The sequence below is a fragment of the Protomyctophum bolini genome, assembly GCF_963924005.1.
Source record: "Protomyctophum bolini genome assembly, chromosome: 13".
NCBI lineage: Eukaryota > Metazoa > Chordata > Actinopteri > Myctophiformes > Myctophidae > Protomyctophum > Protomyctophum bolini.
In genome coordinates, this window is record NC_137874.1 from 31,768,509 (window position 1) to 31,788,297 (window position 19,789).

The 19,789-nt window shown below is 46.4% G+C and overlaps 1 protein-coding gene across 3 annotated transcripts in view; it reads left to right on the top strand.

Moving 5' to 3' along the window:
• The window catches only part of hlcs (holocarboxylase synthetase (biotin-(proprionyl-CoA-carboxylase (ATP-hydrolysing)) ligase)), a 53,039-nt gene that overhangs the window by 4,935 nt on the left and 28,315 nt on the right, over positions 1-19,789 (top strand). For 2 of the 3 annotated variants that reach the window (XM_080780955.1, XM_080780957.1), the window contains 8 exons: positions 937-1,099; positions 2,879-3,092; positions 3,582-3,828; positions 4,847-5,083; positions 5,592-5,753; positions 7,037-7,210; positions 8,526-8,705; positions 16,197-16,528. In XM_080780955.1, coding sequence (XP_080637081.1) covers positions 937-1,099; positions 2,879-3,092; positions 3,582-3,828; positions 4,847-5,083; positions 5,592-5,753; positions 7,037-7,210; positions 8,526-8,705; positions 16,197-16,528 — 1,709 coding nt within the window. The remainder of the gene's footprint in view (positions 1-936; positions 1,100-2,878; positions 3,093-3,581; positions 3,829-4,846; positions 5,084-5,591; positions 5,754-7,036; positions 7,211-8,525; positions 8,706-16,196; positions 16,529-19,789) is intronic. The other variant, XM_080780956.1, reaches the window with a different exon arrangement.

Here is a 19,789-nt window from a genome sequence, read left to right on the forward strand (position 1 = left end):
GATCCCCGGACGGTTAGACTAAAGACTAGAAAAATGGGACCCAGTGCCTCTCTGCTTGACACTCTGCATCAAGGGTTGGATTGGGGCTATAAAATCCTAACCACCCCAAAGGGTCAAGACGGTTTTAGCGTTGTCCCTGACCCTGCGGTGGGATATGTCTTGTTGCACGTTGACCCAAGTTGACCCTAGTCACGAGGAATCACCAGGGCCTAGTGATTCAACGCGTGTTTTGAAACTAAGCCCCTCAGCCAATGGCACACTAATCCCGCAGCTCTCCTCTCACCCAGAGATTGCAAACACAACTACAGAAAGCCCCACAATGGTACAATATGCAAGAGAATGGAATGCAAGCTGATATAGAATGACTCAAGTTTATTTTATTTTATTTAACCTCTATTTAACCAGTAAAAGCACATTGATACTAAAGTCTCTTTTACAAGTGTGAACTGGCCAAGCGAAGAGGCAAATAATGTTACACAGCTCTGTCAGAGCCCAGAACCAACAAATACAGGACAACGTATACTGTAGGACAGACAAATAACATTTGTAAGCACAGTACCCACTACCGAAGGAAGCTTAAGGAAAAAACTGGAATATCAGTCAAAATGACCAGTAAAACTAATGTAAGAACTAAGTAACAATGTTTGCTACTAAACTATTATAGGACTGTGTGCCCATGAGAATCCTTTTAAAAATCACTAGGGGAATCACAGAAGCCAGTTTGAGCAGTTTGAGTCATTTCATGTTTTTTGTTTGCTTTTTCTATGTCCAGGTGGTGAAGTGGTCAGAGTGCTGTGTTCCTCTGGCCAGCCGCTCAGGGCTGTGTGTAATGTGTTTTTATTTGTAATGTTCAGGTGGTGAAGTGGTCAGAGTGCTGTGTTCCTCTGGCCAGCCGCTCAGGGCTGTGTGTAATGTGTTTTTATTTGTAATGTTCAGGTGGTGAAGTGGTCAGAGTGCTGTGTTCCTCTGGCCCGTGAGCCTGGTCAGACCTTCAGGGCAGTGTGCCAGGCCAGTCTGGACGACTTCAGCCGCCTGGGCGTAGCCTTCATAGAAGACCGCCTGGCGCTGGACAATGGATTAGTGCCTTCAAAGATAGTCTGTGAGTTCCCTTCCTCGTGTTAAGAGTTCCCTTCTCGGCCTGCATGGCCGTGGCTCAGTGGTCCAGGCACCTTGGCTGGTAATCCAGTCTGGCAGTGTGTGGCGGGTTCGACTCGGCCTTTACTGCATGTCTTCCCCCCCCCCCCATCTCTCTCCCCATTTCCTGTCAGCCTACTGTCTGTCCCTCCATAAAATATATAAAAATAAAGGCGAAAGCCACAAAAACACACATATATATATATATATATATATATATATATAAAAAAAGATAGTTCCATTCTAGGTAGTGTTGATTTTGACGACTAAAAACTATAACGAAAAATGTTTGTCGGCTACCTTTTTTTCGTAGACGAAAATAAAATGAAAACAAAAGAAAAACAAAGCTACGACGACTAAAACTAAGACTAAACATATTGACAATTTCGACTAAAATGTTCGGGAGGGACTAGTGAAGAAGAGATCCAGTAGAACTAAAAGACAAGTCATTTTATTTTGCATGCTGACAATAGACGATCTACAAGCTCACAACGTTGTGAGCATTCTCTGTAATGACTGCGGACCCAACCCTTGCTTAAAGGACCTATAACATAAAATTCAACTTTTTCAATTTCTTTTGTGTTTTTGGGGCTCCCATGTGTGTTTTCTATCCCCACAAATAACCAATTTTGAACAATCAGGCCTTCATGTCATATGGGTGTTTTAATGGAAATTGCTCTCAGAAACAGCTCGACTGATTTTGGCCTCATCGTGATGTCATCAATGTCACCCTACTTTGTATAATTCCTCCTTTTCTCAGTCTTTAGTTGCAAATTTGCATTTCCACTTTGTTTACAATGTCCACCATTGTTGATTTTCCAAGCTGGCATGGAATGGAAACAAGCCTGGTTTTATCTAGCATGAGTATTATAATGACTCAAATATTAAATAATCTGCATATCAGCACCCTCTCCACCTCAGGACATTGTGGTACTGCAGCTAAAACTGCTTTCAAAGTCCAGAAATAATTGACAAGGCTGGTTATATCAGAGTGGTGATTGAGGCTCAAACCATTAGAAATAACTTTGAGGGACATAGACAATATGATTATTAAATATTAAAATCAGTTTTAAAATGCATGGTATTTGCGCTTTAAGTTTCTATTTGACACTTGACAAGCAAACAAACTAATGCAATCAAATAACTTTTTGATATTAAACGTCGATACATGAAATGAACATTTTACTTTAATTAAACAATGAACATTAAATATAAAACACACATAAACTGAACTGTCTTTAATTAAACCAAGCAAATCTACTACAAGGTCGTAATTTGCTTCAAAACCTTTGAAAATATTTGAGATGGCGGGTTGAAAGTGGTATAAACAATCGTGGCTCATTCATTGACCACATAATTGCCGCTAGCTATGTCGTCAAAAAAAGCTATATTGACGAACCCCATATAGCACTCTAGCTCTAGAAGAGCCATGTTGTATAATCGTATACATATCGTGTGTGTTCAACAACACAGCCATGCAAAATGACATCGACAGCCACGAGGTGATGACCACAACGAAACCTATTTGGATTGGCATTGGACAATCGCTTTTGAGGTGGGGTTTAGCGAAGGGTCAATTGCAGATGCCTATGTCGTAAAAAAAAGCTATATTGACGAAACCCATAATATAATATAGCACTCTAACTCTAGAAGAGTCATGTATCTTACGGGAGGTACATTTTGCAGTAACTATATATATATATCTTTTTTTAATTTATTATTATTTTTAATGTTTCCCCTATAGCCGTTCTGCTCCAAGAGTCGTCCCTCAAAGAACTTTTGGAGAAGCCACGAACAGAGAACACAGACAACCTGTCGTCCCTCGCTCTGGACAACACGCAGACGGAGATCGTGCTTTCTGTAGCGTCGCCGTGTGACGGGAGAGACGAGGAGCCAGAGCTTCAGCACACCCAGTGCAGGAAGGGCAGCCTGCTGCTACCACCCGACACCAGGAAGAGGTTCGGGCAAAGTGGGGGTCCTCACTTAGTGCGCCTGTGGTCCCTGCACGTTAATTAATATATGACCTGACCTGGCCATCGTATTTATTTTGATTATTATTACACTATGTATATATGACATGGTCAGTCATATTTCAGTTATCTGTCACATGGGCCCTATGCAATGTTTATTTTAACTATATATATATGACATGGTCAGTCATATTTCAGTTATCTGTCACATGGGCCTTATGCAATGATTATTTTAACTATTATTAATGATTATTTTATACTAATGTATATATGACATGGTCAAAATGTTTTTCAAAGACAGGGGGGGGAGGGGGGAAGAAACCAAAAATACCAAAAAGTCTCCTCTCCATAGACTCATACAAAACAGGAAAAGTGCAAGCACTCCAGGTTAATGTTATCTTCCAATGACAAAAAAACCCACAATTAAACCAATACTAATAATTCTACTACTACTACTACTAATGTGTTTTCCTATAGGTTGGAGGAGCGTAGAGGCTCGGAGCCGCTGTGCAGCGGCAGCCAGGAGCCTGCGGGCCACATGTCGGCCCACAGCCACACACACCTGCACCTGTCCAACTGCCACGAATGTCTGGAGCTGGAGAACAGCACCATCCTGTCTGTGAAGTACGCCTCGGCCGAGAACATCCCCGATCTGCCCGACGATGCCGCCCGCACTGCGCCCAGCGGCAGCGAGGGCGAGGACGAGGGCCTGGGCGACCTCCAGGTATGGTGTTTGTTTGTCTATGGACAGCACATCGTGATCTGGTTCCAGTCCGTAGTCTTTTGAATCATTTTCACTTTAGTTTTGAAGTCACATTTCAGTCACCCGAAATGTTTTAGTGTTAGTCTAGTTTTTAGATTTAGATTTTAGTCGACTGAAAGTCATAAGACTGAAATGTATTTTGCCGGGTCTTGATGGCGTCGTAATGACACATTTTACACTTGCTGAAAATTGCCGATCTACAAGCTCACAACGTGTCGCATGTGAGCTTGTAGATCGGCTATTTTCAGCATGCAACCAAGCGTAAAATTAGTCCACTAGTCCCTCCCTAACATTTTAGTCTACTTTCTATTTGTTGACGAAATTGTCACAAAATGTAGTCATAGTTTTAGTCATCGTGGCTTAGTTTCTATTTAGTTTTCCTCAGTGTAAAACGGTTGGTTCCTGGTGCCGTTTTTTTTTTGTCTCTTGTCGGGCGGAAGATCTCATTCATGTCCCAAAATGGTGAACCTTTTCAGGATTTCAAATTCAGCAAAAGTAGCAGTTAGGATATATAGCAGGATATATAGCAGACCTACAAGCTCGTAGCCATGATCTTGTAGATCTGCTATTTTTAGTATAACTTAATGCTAACACCAAAAGGGGTTAAAAGGCACATGGGATTATTACTAGGAAAAAAATGCATTTATGATATGCATATTTAACCCATTCTGGGCGGGAACCCCTTTTGGTGTTTTACCCCCTCAGGCCGGGAACTTAGTTTTGGGTTCTGTACAGTATGTACAGTATTAAAAAAATACAAAAGAATTATGCTGCTATATAAATATTTGAAGTTTTGCAGAAAACTTAGGTCAGGCTTTAGAAGGCGTTTTTAGAATCGTTTTTAGGCCTAAATGGGTTTAAAGGTGGTTGCACACTGGACGCGTTTTTCGGAAAACCGATGAAAAAATGCAGCTAAAAAAATCCGAAAAACGCAGCCAGTGTGCATGGACCTTTAACTGTTGGCGACCTCTCATTTCAGGACGACGATACGGGGTCGGGCCGCGGCCGGGACGGGACGGGCAAACCGCCAAACGTGTTGGTGTACACGGGCGGCAGCGAGGAGCGCTTCCAGCAGATCCGCGGCCTGCTGGCGGAGTGCGTGGACACGGAGCGCTATGTCATCTACCACCTGCTGCCCCGACACGTCCTCACACAGCCCTGGACCCACTGCACCACGCTGCTGGTGCTGGCCGAGATGGAGGCGCTCACGCCACAGGTTGGTACTAAGGATGTCAGGGGGTACCGTCAGGTTGGTACTAGAGATGTCAGGGGGTAACCGGCTAGCCGGTTAGCCTCACGCCACAGGTTGGTACTAGGGATGTCAGGGGGTAACCGGCTAGCCGGTTAGCTGGAGGCGCTCACGCCACAGGTTGGTACTAGGGATGTCAGGGGGATGTCAGGGGGATGTCAGGGAGTAACCGGCTAGCCGGTTAGCCTCACGCCACAGGTTGGTACTAGGGGTGTCAGGGGGTAACCCGGCTAGCCGGTTAGCTGGAGGCGCTCACGCCACAGGTTGGTACTAGGGAAGTTCAGGGGGTAACCGGCTAGCCGGTTAGCCTCACGGGGAGCGGGTGGAGGCATGGTGTTGGATGAGTTCAATATAATAACGTGTACAATACTGGAGAGGTTGTATCTTGTCACCCTGTTCTTCTATTGATTTAGCTTGTGTCAAAGGTCATGTTACTCTATTAGTCACCTGGTTCTGCCCCCCCCCCCCCCTCCAGCTGCAGACCCGTTTCCTGCACTACCTGGGCGTGGCGGGCGGCAGGGTCCTGGGGCTGTCCTCCACACTGTGCCCGTCGGGGCTGTGCCTGGAGGCCAGGGAGAACCGGAGGCAGCGCATCGGCAGGCTCAGCTTCACCAGGGAGGACGCCACGCAACTGCAGGTCGGTCTAGACTATAGACCCGGGGATTATAATCACTGGATTACCACACAACTGCAGGTCGGTCTAGACCAGGAGTAGACCCGGGAATTATATGTACTGGTCTAGACCAGGAGTTGACCCGGGGATTATAATCACTGGCACACTAGCATAAGCATGAAATTAAATATTATATTATAATATAAAATGTGTTTTATCATTTCAATGGGGGCACGGTGGCACAGTTGGTAGTGCTGTCGCCTCACAGCTAGAAGGTCCTGGGTTCGATTCCCGCTTGGGATGCTGTGGGTGCTGGCGCCGTGTTTCCTCCTCCGCGTCATCAGTGCCCATACCCGAAGGCGGGGTTAGCGAAAGGGCCTTTCTGTGTGGAGTTTGCATGTTCTCCCCGTGTCCCCTAGGGTAGGTACCCTCACAAAAAACATGCAGTAATCCTGGTCACTAAACTGCCTCCCCCTGGCCAGCCGGGGCGCCTGATGGAGGGGAAAGGAACTGGTTGGAATAACTTGTTCCTTCCATGCGCTACGTCCAACCAGGGAAACTACCCCCTGTCAGGTGTAAAGGAGCAACTTGGACACTCAGGCATGAAGGAAGCATGAGTTCAAGTCCGTTGCTCTCCCCTTGTCCCCCATACAGTATATGGGGACTAGGTTGGTGGAGGGTGTGTAGAGCCAAGGATTACATTAGATGTTTGACACAGGGGTGAAAAATGGGTTACAAAATCGTGGGATAAAAAATATATATAGAAAATTATCATTTCAAAACGTTTTCAGAAAAAAGATTTATTTTCAGTAATTTTCATGAATAAAAGAACAATCTAAGAATTGCCATAAATTAGAAAACAAGTATAGAAAATAGCCGATCTACAAGCTTGTAGATCTGCTATTTTCACTACGTTTGTGTCCCGGGAAAACATCTAATGTCTTTTTTTGACACTCACTTAGTAGAGCGACCGGATGGCAACCGCAAGGTTGCCAGTTCAAACCCGGGCTCCCCCAGAGTTTGTGTCGAAGTGTCCTTGAGCAAGACTCCCCTAATTGCTCTTGATGTGCAGGTTGGTGCCTTGCATGGTTTCTGCCGCCATCGGTGTATGAATGTGTGTGTGTGTGAATGGGTGAATGTAATGCACAATCTATGTAAAGTGCACCATTTACCATTTTATCTCTATTCTAGGGCTGGGTCGGTTAAAGTGGTTAAAACGCTAAAGTGACACCGCTGCGTTCCAGGTCCTAATGGGTTTTAGGCGGTGGAGTAAAAACAGGACTGTCATTGTGATTGACTGTGTGCAGCTCAGCGTGCGGGCCAGCGGCCAGGTGTTTGTCCGGGACCCCCTGGGAGGGGGTGAGGTGGAGCTGTGGGGGGAGATGACGGGGGGCCAGGAGGACCACGCCCCCGGCCAGAGGGACATGGTCATCGTCAGGCTGACCCACGGAGAGGACGGAGGAGAGGCCGTCCTGTGTCAGGTATGGATGTCCTGTCCACCGGCCGTTGTGGAATTAAGCAATATTACACGAGAAGGTGTGAGTTAACGTGATTATTGCCACGACAGGGATGCGTTCAGGAACGAGACGAAGTCGAGTTCCGCAAGCATCACTGAAGTATCCAAATCCATATTGTCACAATGCAATCTGTTTGGGTTGTGGTTATCCGAATCCATATTGTCACAATGCAATCTGTTTGGGTTGTGGTTATCCGAATCCATATTGTCACAATGCAATCTGTTTGGGTTGTGGTTATCCGAATCCATATTGTCACAATGCAATCTGTTTGGGTTGTGGTTATCCGAATCCATATTGTCACAATGCATTCTGTTTGGGTTGTGGTTATCCGAATCCATATTGTCACAATGCAATCTGTTTGGGTTGTGGTTATCCGAATCCATATTGTCACAATGCAATCTGTTTGGGTTGTGGTTATCCGAATCCATATTGTCACAATGCAATCTGTTTGGGTTGTGGTTATCCGAATCCATATTGTCACAATGCAATCTGTTTGGGTTGTGGTTATCCGAATCCATATTGTCACAATGCATTCTGTTTGGGTTGTGGTTATCCGAATCCATATTGTCACAATGCAATATGTTTGGGTTGTGGTTATCCGAATCCATATTGTCACAATGCAATCTGTTTGGGTTGTGGTTATCCGAATCCATATTGTCACAATGCAATCTGTTTGGGTTGTGGTTATCCGAATCCATATTGTCACAATGCAATATGTTTGGGTTGTGGTTATCCGAATCCATATTGTCACAATGCAATCTGTTTGGGTTGTGGTTATCCGAATCCATATTGTCACAATGCAATCTGTTTGGGTTGTGGTTATCCGAATCCATATTGTCACAATGCAATCTGTTTGGGTTGTGGTTATCCGAATCCATATTGTCACAATGCAATCTGTTTGGGTTGTGGTTATCCGAATCCATATTGTCACAATGCAATCTGTTTGGGTTGTGGTTATCCGAATCCATATTGTCACAATGCAATCTGTTTGGGTTGTGGTTATCCGAATCCATATTGTCACAATGCATTCTGTTTGGGTTGTGGTTATCCGAATCGGTATCTTGAAGGAAAAACTGGTATGGGTACATCTCTAAAAATCCATTTCTAATGAACTGGTGAAGAAAATATATATCACCAAAACTCTCAACTTTAGAGTTACACAATAACAAGATAACTAAACGACCCCAACCTCTACCAAAGTGTCATTGCGCCTTTTTACAGCTAGCCACAAAGCAGCTGCTTTCTAAAAGGAATTAGTATCCCGCCTTCTTGGCTGCAGGTGCATCTGGAAATGTCGCCGGAGTCCCAGGAGGTGACGTCGGAGGGCTTCGACGAGCTCAAGTCCAGCAACGCGCGGCGCTACGAGGTCCTGACCGAGATCCTGACCTCTCTGGGTCTGAGCTGTGAGCTGGGCCAGACGCCACCTCCCACTCCTGTATACCTGTTCTCCACCTGCCAGGTACAATTTTCCATGCCCCATAGACACAATGTTATGAGTGGGCGAGACATGTCATGTCTCTTCCTTTCCTAATCTTCCCTACTTCCTTCACGGATGTTACTGCTGATACTAATGAAGGCTCTGTTCCATTCTGGTCAAACAGAGTCAGTGTTAATGATACTAATGAAGGCTCTGTTCCATTCTGGTGAAGGCTCTGTTCCATTCTGGTCAAACATAGTCGATGTTAATGATACTAATGAAGGCTCTGTTCCTTTCTGGTCAAACAGAGTCGGTGTTAATGATACTAATGAAGGCTCTGTTCCATTCTGGTCGAACAGAGTCAGTGTTAATGATACTAATGAAGGCTCTGTTCCATTCTGGTCAAACAGAGTCAGTGTTAATGATACTAATGAAGGCTCTGTTCCATTCTGGTCAAACAGAGTCAGTGTTAATGATACTAATGAAGGCTCTGTTCCATTCTGGTCAAACAGAGTCAGGGTGCTGCTGTTGTGCAATGTTGGCTCACTGGAAACACTCTGCTACACCAGTGGGTCTCAGAGTGTCCTTGAGCAGGCTCCAAAGGGCCCCGTATGGGTTACGGGTCCATTTGGTTCCATTCGTACACTCTCAGTAGAGAGACTCTATTATGGGGGTCTTTGAAATTAAAAGTTTGAGTACCACTGTGCACTAAATGGAACGGAGCCTTAATTACTAGTATCGGTAACACCTGTAAAGGAAGCAGCGAAGGGGGCCCGGAAGTAGAAAGAGATATTCTGTACTGTGCAACTGTGCATACATATAGAGCCTGTTGCTCTTTTCTAGGGAATGGGGTGTTATTATGAATTTTATATGTTTGTTGTGTGCACAGCTGTTACCAGTAGAGGGCACTGTGTGACTGTGAGTTTATGGAGGAGTCGTTAGTATGAGTATCATCATCAATGTCAGGCAGGAACTACCTGTATGTCAAACACACACAAAAAAAATACCCTGTGTTCACAGTGTATCCAATGTAGAAATTCATTGTCTTTATTATCCACAAGGGAAATTTGTTTTGCTCAGGTCAATGCATACATTCAGGACAATACATCATACAGGACAATAAATAATTATACAAATACAATAAAACACCCAGCAAAGTAGGCTACTAGTAAAATCATTCTAAAAATGTTAAAACTATTTAAAGGAAAGCAAAGTCTCTCTCCACACCATGAAACACTCATAATTTGTGTGTGCGTGCGTGCGTGCATGTCCATTATCAGCGCTCAGTCGTGTGTGTGTGTGTGTGTGTGTGTGTGTGTGTGTGTGTGTGTGTGTGTGTGTGTGTGTGTGTGTGTGTGCTCACGCCGGGGGCACTCATGGCGAGCAGGTCCAGTTGAGGTGAATCAGGTATTGGGGGTTTGTGTTTGTTAAGGAACCTAATGGCAGAAGGGGATGAAACTGGCAGTGCCCTTTGCCTTCTCGATGCAGTGTATCTCCTACCCGAGGGCAGGACCTTGAAGTGACATGCTTGTGTCACTAAATAAACCCAGAGACTCACACAGGCTTACATACAGCTGGCAATACATTACGGCTGAGTTCATTTAGCCTAAGTTATAAACTACAGAACCATTTTAGCAAGGTGCAGTTATTTGGTCCGCACTATAGTGGGCACTATAGTAGGACTTAAAGGACCACTTTTCAACCTCTCTTCATATAATTATGTCCTCACTAATGTTCATGATAAAATAGCACCATTGTTTTCCTACTCGGTCTGTGTCTCATTAAGGGCTGTGAGCAGTTCAGAAGCCTGTTCACCACATCATCATTGTTAAGCAGATTGTTTTTTAACAAAATTGAATTTAGATTTTTTATTATCGTGAGCTTCCATTTTCACATTGCAACCTTTCAGGACTAGAAAGCCTGCAGTTTCTATTAGCTTGGATTCCGCATCGATGATGCCACCGGTGGACAGGTTTCTGAACTGCCCCCACACAGCCCTCCTATGAGACACAGACTGAGTAGATGGTGCTATTTTATCATGGTCATTAGTGAGGAGTGAGGACCAATTATATGAAGGTAGGTTGAAAAGTGGTCCTTTTAGGTGATAAGGTGACCTGTAGTAAAAACAGAAAGATGTGTAAACGGGGAGCGATAAAACGCGCCTATAGTTCATTTTCAATGAGACCTGCATTGCGGTGTGACAACGCAATGCAGTGTGCAACTATCATCAGATTGTAATGGAAGAGAGATGGCTCACTTCTCTTTTACTTTACTTACACTTGACACTGGATAAACTATGGTTAAGTGCATGGAAATCACCTATGATAAATTGCAAACTAGTGATTAGTTGCCGAAACGATTACTAAATTAGTTGACAACAAATTGAATAATCGATTCGATTACGATGAATCGATGAATCGTTGCAGCCCGAGTGAGTCTGCTTATTACCACTACGGTGCTGTCATGTTGTCGTTTTCAGGTGGACACCTTGTCGCCTATAAAACCGTAGTATGAATAGGCCTATATACGGCACCCCCAAAGAAACCCTAAAGGTGGTTGCACGCTGGACGCGTTTTCTGGGAAACCGATGGAGAAACGCAGCTAGAAATCCGAAAAACGCGCTCAGTGTGTGGTGACCTTAAAGGAGAATGTTTTCTTAACTTTTTTACCTTTCTTTGTAGTTGTTACGTCCCCACCAAAGAGGTCCAGGTGTTTTTTTGTGCAAAAACTCCTTATATTCCCTACCACAACACCCCATAGCCCCATTCAATTCCCATTCCATTCAATGCCATTCATTGAGGGCTTATGGTAGGGGAAATAGCCAATAAGGAGCTTTTGCACAAAATTACACCTGGACCTCTGGAACTACAAAGAAAGGTAAGAAAGCCTTTTAGTATGGAATTCTCCTTTAATGGTGCTTCAATGTTATGGAAAGCCTTATATTTGCGTTTATTATTTCGGTAAAAGTTTTATGTCTTGCCGTTTATAACGTGGCCACTAGGAGTCAGCAGAGCTGCAGCGTGCTGGTAAGCAGGCTGTAAGAAAAAAACCCACTCAGTGCAGATGTTATCACCGGTCTGCACTTTGTCCTCGCAATGTGTTTTTAATCTCACTTTGTCCAAAGTGGAAGGAATCCCCTTAACTTAACTTAATGGACATAACAAAGCCCGACTGCCACTTGCACTTACACAACACGGGCATTATATGTATATTCTGACGGTCCCGTTGCTAAGCCCATGCTAGCGGTTAAAGGCGGTGCTCATAAATCACGCCGAGGGGGTGAAAGTGTGACCAAAATGAAGTTTCGGGGGCCCTTGTTGGCGTTTCTGCTGAATATCAGAGCTAAGGTTTCTTTTAGGGGTGGTGGGGAAAAAAAGAAAGTAAAAACTGTACCAAATGATGATTATTATTATGATGGTTGGGTGTGTTTGGATAGGGCTGTGACCTGTGGACCCCGCTGCCCCGAACACTTTCTGTTAACAAACACCAGGCTGATGAAAAGGAAAGGCAGCGATTGCTTCCAGATTGCCGCCTGGTTGGACCCCCCCCCTCCTAGGGTACACACATGGGGCAGGGCAGACAGCTGCAGACCTGTTGCACCTTCACTGTTCACTGGTTCTGTCTGAGAATTATGCACGGGCAGATGCCCCGAGTCCTATGATCTTTAAGCGAAAGTCGCCATCGATGTAATTGATCACTAATCAGTATACGTGAAGGGCGCTATTTACAATGGACGAATATCTAACCAACATACAGTACTGTATAGTGGAACTGTAGATGTCGTCTATCCGGCGGGTTGACACTAACGGCTTGCCCGACTGCCCGACGGCAAGTCAATAAAAAGTTTGGGCAAGTTGAGTTTGCTTTAAAGTTGCCCGACGAGCAAGTGCATTTAGTCTTCAGTAAATATTATTGGCTATCCACGAAGAACAATGCTACCTTTTTACAACTATCGGTTGCACTTCTGTCTTTCAAAGTGCACTGTCGCCACTCGGCAGTTATCGATTGTATCGAACAGTTTGTGCTACAAAGTGTACATTTTAACCTGTCATTTTCTAATGGGTGATTTACTTTTTGGGCAGCTGGTCATGACCTTTGGGCAAGTAGAACATGGAGGGCAATACAAGTGCCTCTGAGACCTTATAGTGTCAGCCCATGTCAAACAATGGACAACAAGACATTATGCAAGGAAGGATTAGCGGTAGGGGGTGAGGTGGAGTGAAGAGGTGAGTGCTAGGGGGTGAGGTGGAGTGAAGAGGTGAGTGCTAGGGGGTGAGGTGGAGTGAAGAGGTGAGTGCTAGGGGGTGAGGTGGAGTGAAGAGGTGAGTGCTAGGGGGTGAGGTGGAGTGAAGAGGTGAGTGCTAGGGGGTGAGGTGGAGTCTGAAGAGGTGAGTGCTAGGGGGTGAGGTGGAGTCTGAAGAGGTGAGTGCTAGGGGGTGAGGTGGAGTGAAGAGGTGAGTGCTAGGGGGGTGAGGTGGAGTGAAGAGGTGAGTGCTAGGGGGTGAGGTGGAGTGAAGAGGTGAGTGCTAGGGGGTGAGTTGGAGTGAAGAGGTGAGTGCTAGGGGGTGAGGTGGAGTGAAGAGGTGAGTGCTAGGGGGTGAGGTGGAGTGAAGAGGTGAGTGCTAGGGGGTGAGGTGGAGTGAAGAGGTGAGTGCTAGGGGGTGAGGTGGAGTGAAGAGGTGAGTGCTAGGGGGTGAGGTGGAGTGAAGAGGTCAGTGCTAGGGGGTGAGGTGGAGTCTGAAGAGGTGAGTGCTAGGGGGTGACGTGGAGTGAAGAGGTGAGTGCTAGGGGGGTGAGGTGGAGTGAAGAGGTGAGTGCTAGGGGGGTGAGGTGGAGTGAAGAGGTGAGTGCTAGGGGGGTGAGGTGGAGTGAAGAGGTCAGTGCTAGGGGGTGAGGTGGAGTGAAGAGGTGAGTGCTAGGGGGTGAGGTGGAGTGAAGAGGTGAGTGCTAGGGAGGTGAGGTGGAGTGAAGAGGTGAGTGCTAGGGGGTGAGGTGGAGTGAAGAGGTGAGTGCTAGGGGGTGAGGTGGAGTCTGAAGAGGTGAGTGCTAGGGGGTGAGGTGGAGTCTGAAGAGGTGAGTGCTAGGGGGTGAGGTGGAGTGAAGAGGTGAGTGCTAGGGGGTGAGGTGGAGTGAAGAGGTGAGTGCTAGGGGGGTGAGGTGGAGTGAAGAGGTGAGTGCTAGGGGGTGAGGTGGAGTGAAGAGGTGAGTGCTAGGGGGGTGAGGTGGAGTGAAGAGGTGAGTGCTAGGGGGGTGAGGTGGAGTGAAGAGGTGAGTGCTAGGGGGGTGAGGTGGAGTGAAAAGGTGAGTGCTAGGGGGTGAGGTGGAGTGAAGAGGTGAGTGCTAGGGGGTGAGGTGGAGTCTGAAGAGGTGAGTGCTAGGGGGTGACGTGGAGTGAAGAGGTGAGTGCTAGGGGGGTGAGGTGGAGTCTGAAGAGGTCAGTGCTAGGGGGTGAGGTGGAGTCTGAAGAGGTGAGTGCTAGGGGGTGACGTGGAGTGAAGAGGTGAGTGCTAGGGGGGTGAGGTGGAGTGAAGAGGTGAGTGCTAGGGGGGTGAGGTGGAGTGAAGAGGTGAGTGCTAGGGGGGTGAGGTGGAGTGAAGAGGTCAGTGCTAGAGGGTGAGGTGGAGTGAAGAGGTGAGTGCTAGGGGGTGAGGTGGAGTGAAGAGGTGAGTGCTAGGGGGGTGAGGTGGAGTGAAGAGGTGAGTGCTAGGGGGTGAGGTGGAGTGAAGAGGTGAGTGCTAGGGGGTGAGGTGGAGTGAAGAGGTGAGTGCTAGGGGGTGAGGTGGAGTGAAGAGGTGAGTGCTAGGGGGTGAGGTGGAGTCTGAAGAGGTGAGTGCTAGGGGGTGAGGTGGAGTGAAGAGGTGAGTGCTAGGGGGTGAGGTGGAGTGAAGAGGTGAGTGCTAGGGGGGTGAGGTGGAGTGAAGAGGTGAGTGCTAGGGGGTGAGGTGGAGTGAAGAGGTGAGTGCTAGGGGGTGAGGTGGAGTGAAGAGGTGAGTGCTAGGGGGTGAGGTGGAGTGAAGAGGTGAGTGCTAGGGGGTGAGGTGGAGTGAAGAGGTGAGTGCTAGGGGGTGAGGTGGAGTCTGAAGAGGTGAGTGCTAGGGAGTGAGGTGGAGTGAAGAGGTTATATGAAGATAGGTTGAAAAGTGGTGAAGTGGTCCTTTAAGGAAGAATTCATGAATTAATACCTGCCGGTGATCACACTCATGTGAAGTGAGCGGCCCTCTTATCGTCATGCGTCAGCACGCATGCCTTGCTCAGCCAATCGAATCATGAATCATGGTACACGCAAACGCACAAAGCTGGGCATAGGAGGGGTTTAGCGCCCCCTAAAAAGAACAAAATTATAAAAATGAAGATACAGGGTTTCTGCGCGACGGCAGCGCTACTATGACTCACTTCTAGACGCTTCCTCTGACGGCCTGTGATGAGGACGGGTGTGACGGATAGATTTTTAACCCATTCTGACCCGAGATCAGATTCTAAAAAATGTCTTCTAGATCCTGACAGTTTTCTGAAAAAGCTATGTTTCTATGTCAGTCGTTCGATTTTTCAAAAATAGCAGACCTACAAGCTCGTAGCGCGCCACTCGGTGGCGCGCTACGAGCTTGTAGATCTGCTATTTTTTAATAGCGAACACGAAAAGAGGTTCCCGCCCAGAATGGGTTAAACATCATTTGGAGGGGTCCTCATGTGGTGTAATGTAAGCAAAGAGTCATGTTCTGCCCCAGCATACATGTGCATATATATAGCGTTTAGGTTGAGTCCACAGACACACGCTGCGTCTGGGAGCCAGGCTGATTAATGCAAAGTGACGGCTCTCGGAGAGAGGGGTTAATTAAGATGATCCATGATTAGCAACAGACCTTCGTTAACCCACACAGTCACAAGAGCCACGGTGTCGGCTTAACAGGCGTATGAATGCAACCAAGTGGACCCTTATGGGTCACCCATTTATACGCTAGTTAAATTGCATGCACACACTAGTGTATATGGTAGTCAAGTTACATTCATTATGTATTATTATGTCACTTTTCTTGGTGAATAAAATTTTATTTTCATGTTAATACGATATAACTAATTATACAATATGCGTGGTGTTAGAAGGACCCTTGGCTAATAAGATGTATAAGCCTTAAAATATTATACTTGCCCCATAAAATGAGATTTAGAATGTTCAGCAACTACGGACTAAATACACTAAATCTTTCCATGGGAAAAAACAAGAGAAGTGTGACAATCGCGCTCTCAATTCTTGTGGAGGAAAATCTTGAGCAAGAATGGTGCAGCTCACTATAGTCGTCATTCTACATATTTTTAATGGTTTTCTTTCGCCTTTATTTTTTTTATAGAGAGACAGACAGTAAGCTGACAGGAAATGGGGGAGAGAGATGGGGTAGTGACATGCGGTAAAGGCCGTCGGGATCGGGAGTCGAACCCACGGCACACTACCGGCCAAGGTGCCTGGACCGCTGAGCCACGGCCTGCTGTAGTCCTCATTCTTGTTTGCTTTTTCTGCATGTATACTTTTCGCCGCAGGAGAACAAGGCCCGCTTCCTGACGTGGCTGCGGGCTCACGTGGACCCCGGCGGTCTGATCCGCTCCTCCAAGACCCCTCTGAGGCTGGTGTCCTCCAGCTGTCCCCAAGGAGACCACGACCCCCCTCTGAGGCTGGTGTCTGCCTCTGGCTGTCCCCAAGGAGACCACGACCCTCCGGGGACGCTGGCCCTGGTGGCGGAGCCTCCGGAGGCGTGTGTGCACTCGGAGCAGTTCAGCATGGACGTGTACAGAGAGCACCTGCGAACGCACACGCTGGGACGCACGCTGCTCTACACTGAGGTCACGCCCACCACCATGGACCTGCTGGAAGGGTAATGCACTCATGTGCACGCACACACACACACACACACACACCACGTGAACCTGCTGGAAGGGTGACATACAGTACTCCACTCTTTATACTGTAGCCTATATTATGCTCTGCTCCGGTCTAGTCTGGTCCAGTTCCAGTTTAATTTAATTTCAGTCCATTCCGTTCATCCAGTCCATCCAGTCCAGGTCCAGTCCCCCCCCAAAAGTAAAATGCCAACCGGTTCTCTAAAATAACTTAGCTGAAATGTTTGAAAATATATATTTTTGGGGCATGTCATAAGTTCGGCCAGAAATACACACATTTCTGTGTTATTTATTTTCACGTAACATTAGGTGAAAAACAACCAAACATTTGCAGATAGACAAACATTGTACACAGTAGGTCGAAGAGGCCTATTGTTGGTATATCAGCCTATCGCCGTTAGATCATCAGGGATCAGCCAGAGGCTCTGTCCTACTGTACCCCTGGGAGACGCATTGCTGGGAGACCTACCATCAGCTCCCAGTTACCTTACCTACCGCACGACTCGCCGCACCCCAAGCCGTGCTGCTCATGGCGAGCATGGGGCATGCATTTCCAACTCGCATCGTCCCAAGTATAGGCCAGTGCCCCACGGGCACCGCTGTAGTATAGTTATTAATAGCTCACTGCTTACCAGATATTATGCTTTAAAGATCTTTTTAAATATATTTTCGTGAACGGAAATGAGGAACAGAGGACAGATTCCTGTCTGGGATTTGGGGAAGTGTTATAGTTCCAGCCTCTATAATGGCATTGAGAGGTTGTGGAATAGTTCTCTGGCTTCACGCGAGACTAGGAGCAGCGGAACGCAGGCGGCAGGTCCAGAATTAAGTGCCGACGAGGCCTGTGAACGCAAAGTGACGCGTGATGACATAAGTGCCGTGGAGTCGGCCACACAGAGGCAGGCAGCGTGTGGCACGTGGATGGAAATGACACCATGGCACTGACTCGACAGGAGAGGAGAGGAGAGGGAGGGGGAGAGGGAGAGGAGAGGGGACTAGAATGACACCATGGTACTGACTCAACAGGAGAGGAGAGGAGAGGAGAGGAGAGGAGAGGAGAGGAGAGGAGAGGAGAGGAGAGGAGAGGAGAGGAGAGGAGAGGAGAGGAGAGGGGACTAGAATGAAGAAATAACACCATGGCACTGACTCAACAGGAGAGGAGAGGGAGGGAGGGATAGAGGGGACTAGAATGATGAGTTTTTGTGAATTGTGGCAATTGAAAGTATGTGTGTGTGACTCCAAACTCTTCTCCCTTGTGGCTCCAAAACTATGGAATGCACTTCCCATCACAGTCCGAACTGCAGCCTCGCTCCCAGTCTGAAAACGCACCTCTTCAGACTCCATCTTAGCCCATATAGCACTTGCCGTAGTAAAATCAAAATCAAATAAAATTAAATGTTATTCATAGAGCACATTTTCAAAGACCAGGAGGCCAACCAAAGTGCTGTACAGGAAAACATGACACAAGTAACATAGTAAAACAAAATCAACACAAAAAGTACACAGGTTAATTAGAAATTAGAATTGAAAGCCAGGGAGAAGAAAGTAGTACTTGCCCTGTGTGTGTGTGTGTGTGTGTGTGTGTGTGTGTGTGTGTGTGCGCGCACTTAACCCATTTTGGACTGAGGCCTGACCTTTTTTCTGAATAAAATATAACATATTTATTAAGTACATTTTGATGCCAATACTTGTGTACTTTTACTCAAGTACATTTTGAATTCTGGACTTTTACTTGTAACAGAGTATTTCTATATCGCAGTATACCTAAGTGAAAACTTTTACACAGCTGCCTGGTGCTCACAAGAGAGAAATGTGTGTTTTAATAGTCGACGAGGACTGTTTTGTTTTAATAGTCGACGAGGACTGTTTTGTTTTAATAGTCGACGAGGACTGTTTTGTTTTAATAGTCGACGAGGACTGTTTTGTTTTAATAGTCGACGAGGACTGTTTTCGACTAACATTTCGGAAGAGGTCCAGATTCGGTGGTCTGGTTAGACGGGATACGTACAGTACGTGTTAAGGTTTTATGCCTGTTTTATACATCCGTTGCGTACCAGTTTGTCACAGACCCAGAATAACAGATAGGCCTGCACGTACAACCTCAAGCTGTGAGTTTGTAGATGGACTGTATTTTCATCTCAGCGTTGTGGTTAAGAATGCCCCCAAAAAGTCGTTCATTAAATAGCTGTTCTGAGATATCGACGTCCTCACGAGTTTAGTAGTGTGTGTGCGGGCGTGTGTGTGTGTGTGCGTGCGTGCGTGCGCGCGCCCACGTGCGCTGGGTGGTGGGAGGGGTAGCGGGGCTGGAACTAATTTAATGCCTGAGTGACCTCACTGCAACTGCAGCTAATAGAGGCCTTTGTCTCTGTTACGCGCGCACACACACACACACACACACACACACACACACATGCACCGTGCAAGCGCACAGATAGACAGACACACGCACCGCGCGAGTGCGCACACACACAGACAGACAGACAGACACACGCACCGCGTGCACACACAGACACACACACACACACACGCGTGCATGCGTGCGCGCGCAGTGAGAGCACTGGGAAGTTGCCATTCATGAGGCAGGATGGTGGCAACAGGTGGGAGCCATTACAGCTGTCATAAAGTTTGAAAAATGGATTGTGGAGCGGTGCTGAGCTGATTGGATGTGACAGTGTTGTCATTAAGGTTGTAAAGGGAACAAAAGTAGGGTGAATGGTGAAAAAAAAACCTCTCCAGTTTGATTTCACCCCTTTTTTTTCTATTTTTCTTTCTTTTCTTTTTTTTTTTTACATTTCCAGATGTCCGGGCGCAGGCTTGATTACACGATATTATTCTTAAGGAAGCCCTCTTATGGATTAGTATTTGTGCTGGATTCTGTGTTCGTGGGGTCTTTTTGTCATGTCAAGGATCCCCAAATGATGTCTTTGCAGGCCGCGGGAAATGTTTTTGGACACCCCATACAAGACTCGTGTTGTTGAAATGTTTGTAAATATATTTGACTTTTTTTTGGAAATAGCAGATCTACAAGCTCACAGCGTGTACCGTATATATATATATATATATATATATATATATATATATATGGTCCAAGTTTTGATCAGAGTTTTGATTATAATAATATTAACCCATTTAGGCCTGAGGCCGATTCTAAAAACGCCGCTAAATCCTGTTTTCTGAAAAACTTCAAATATTGATATAGCAGCATCAATTTCTTTACATTTTTGAATACTGTACAG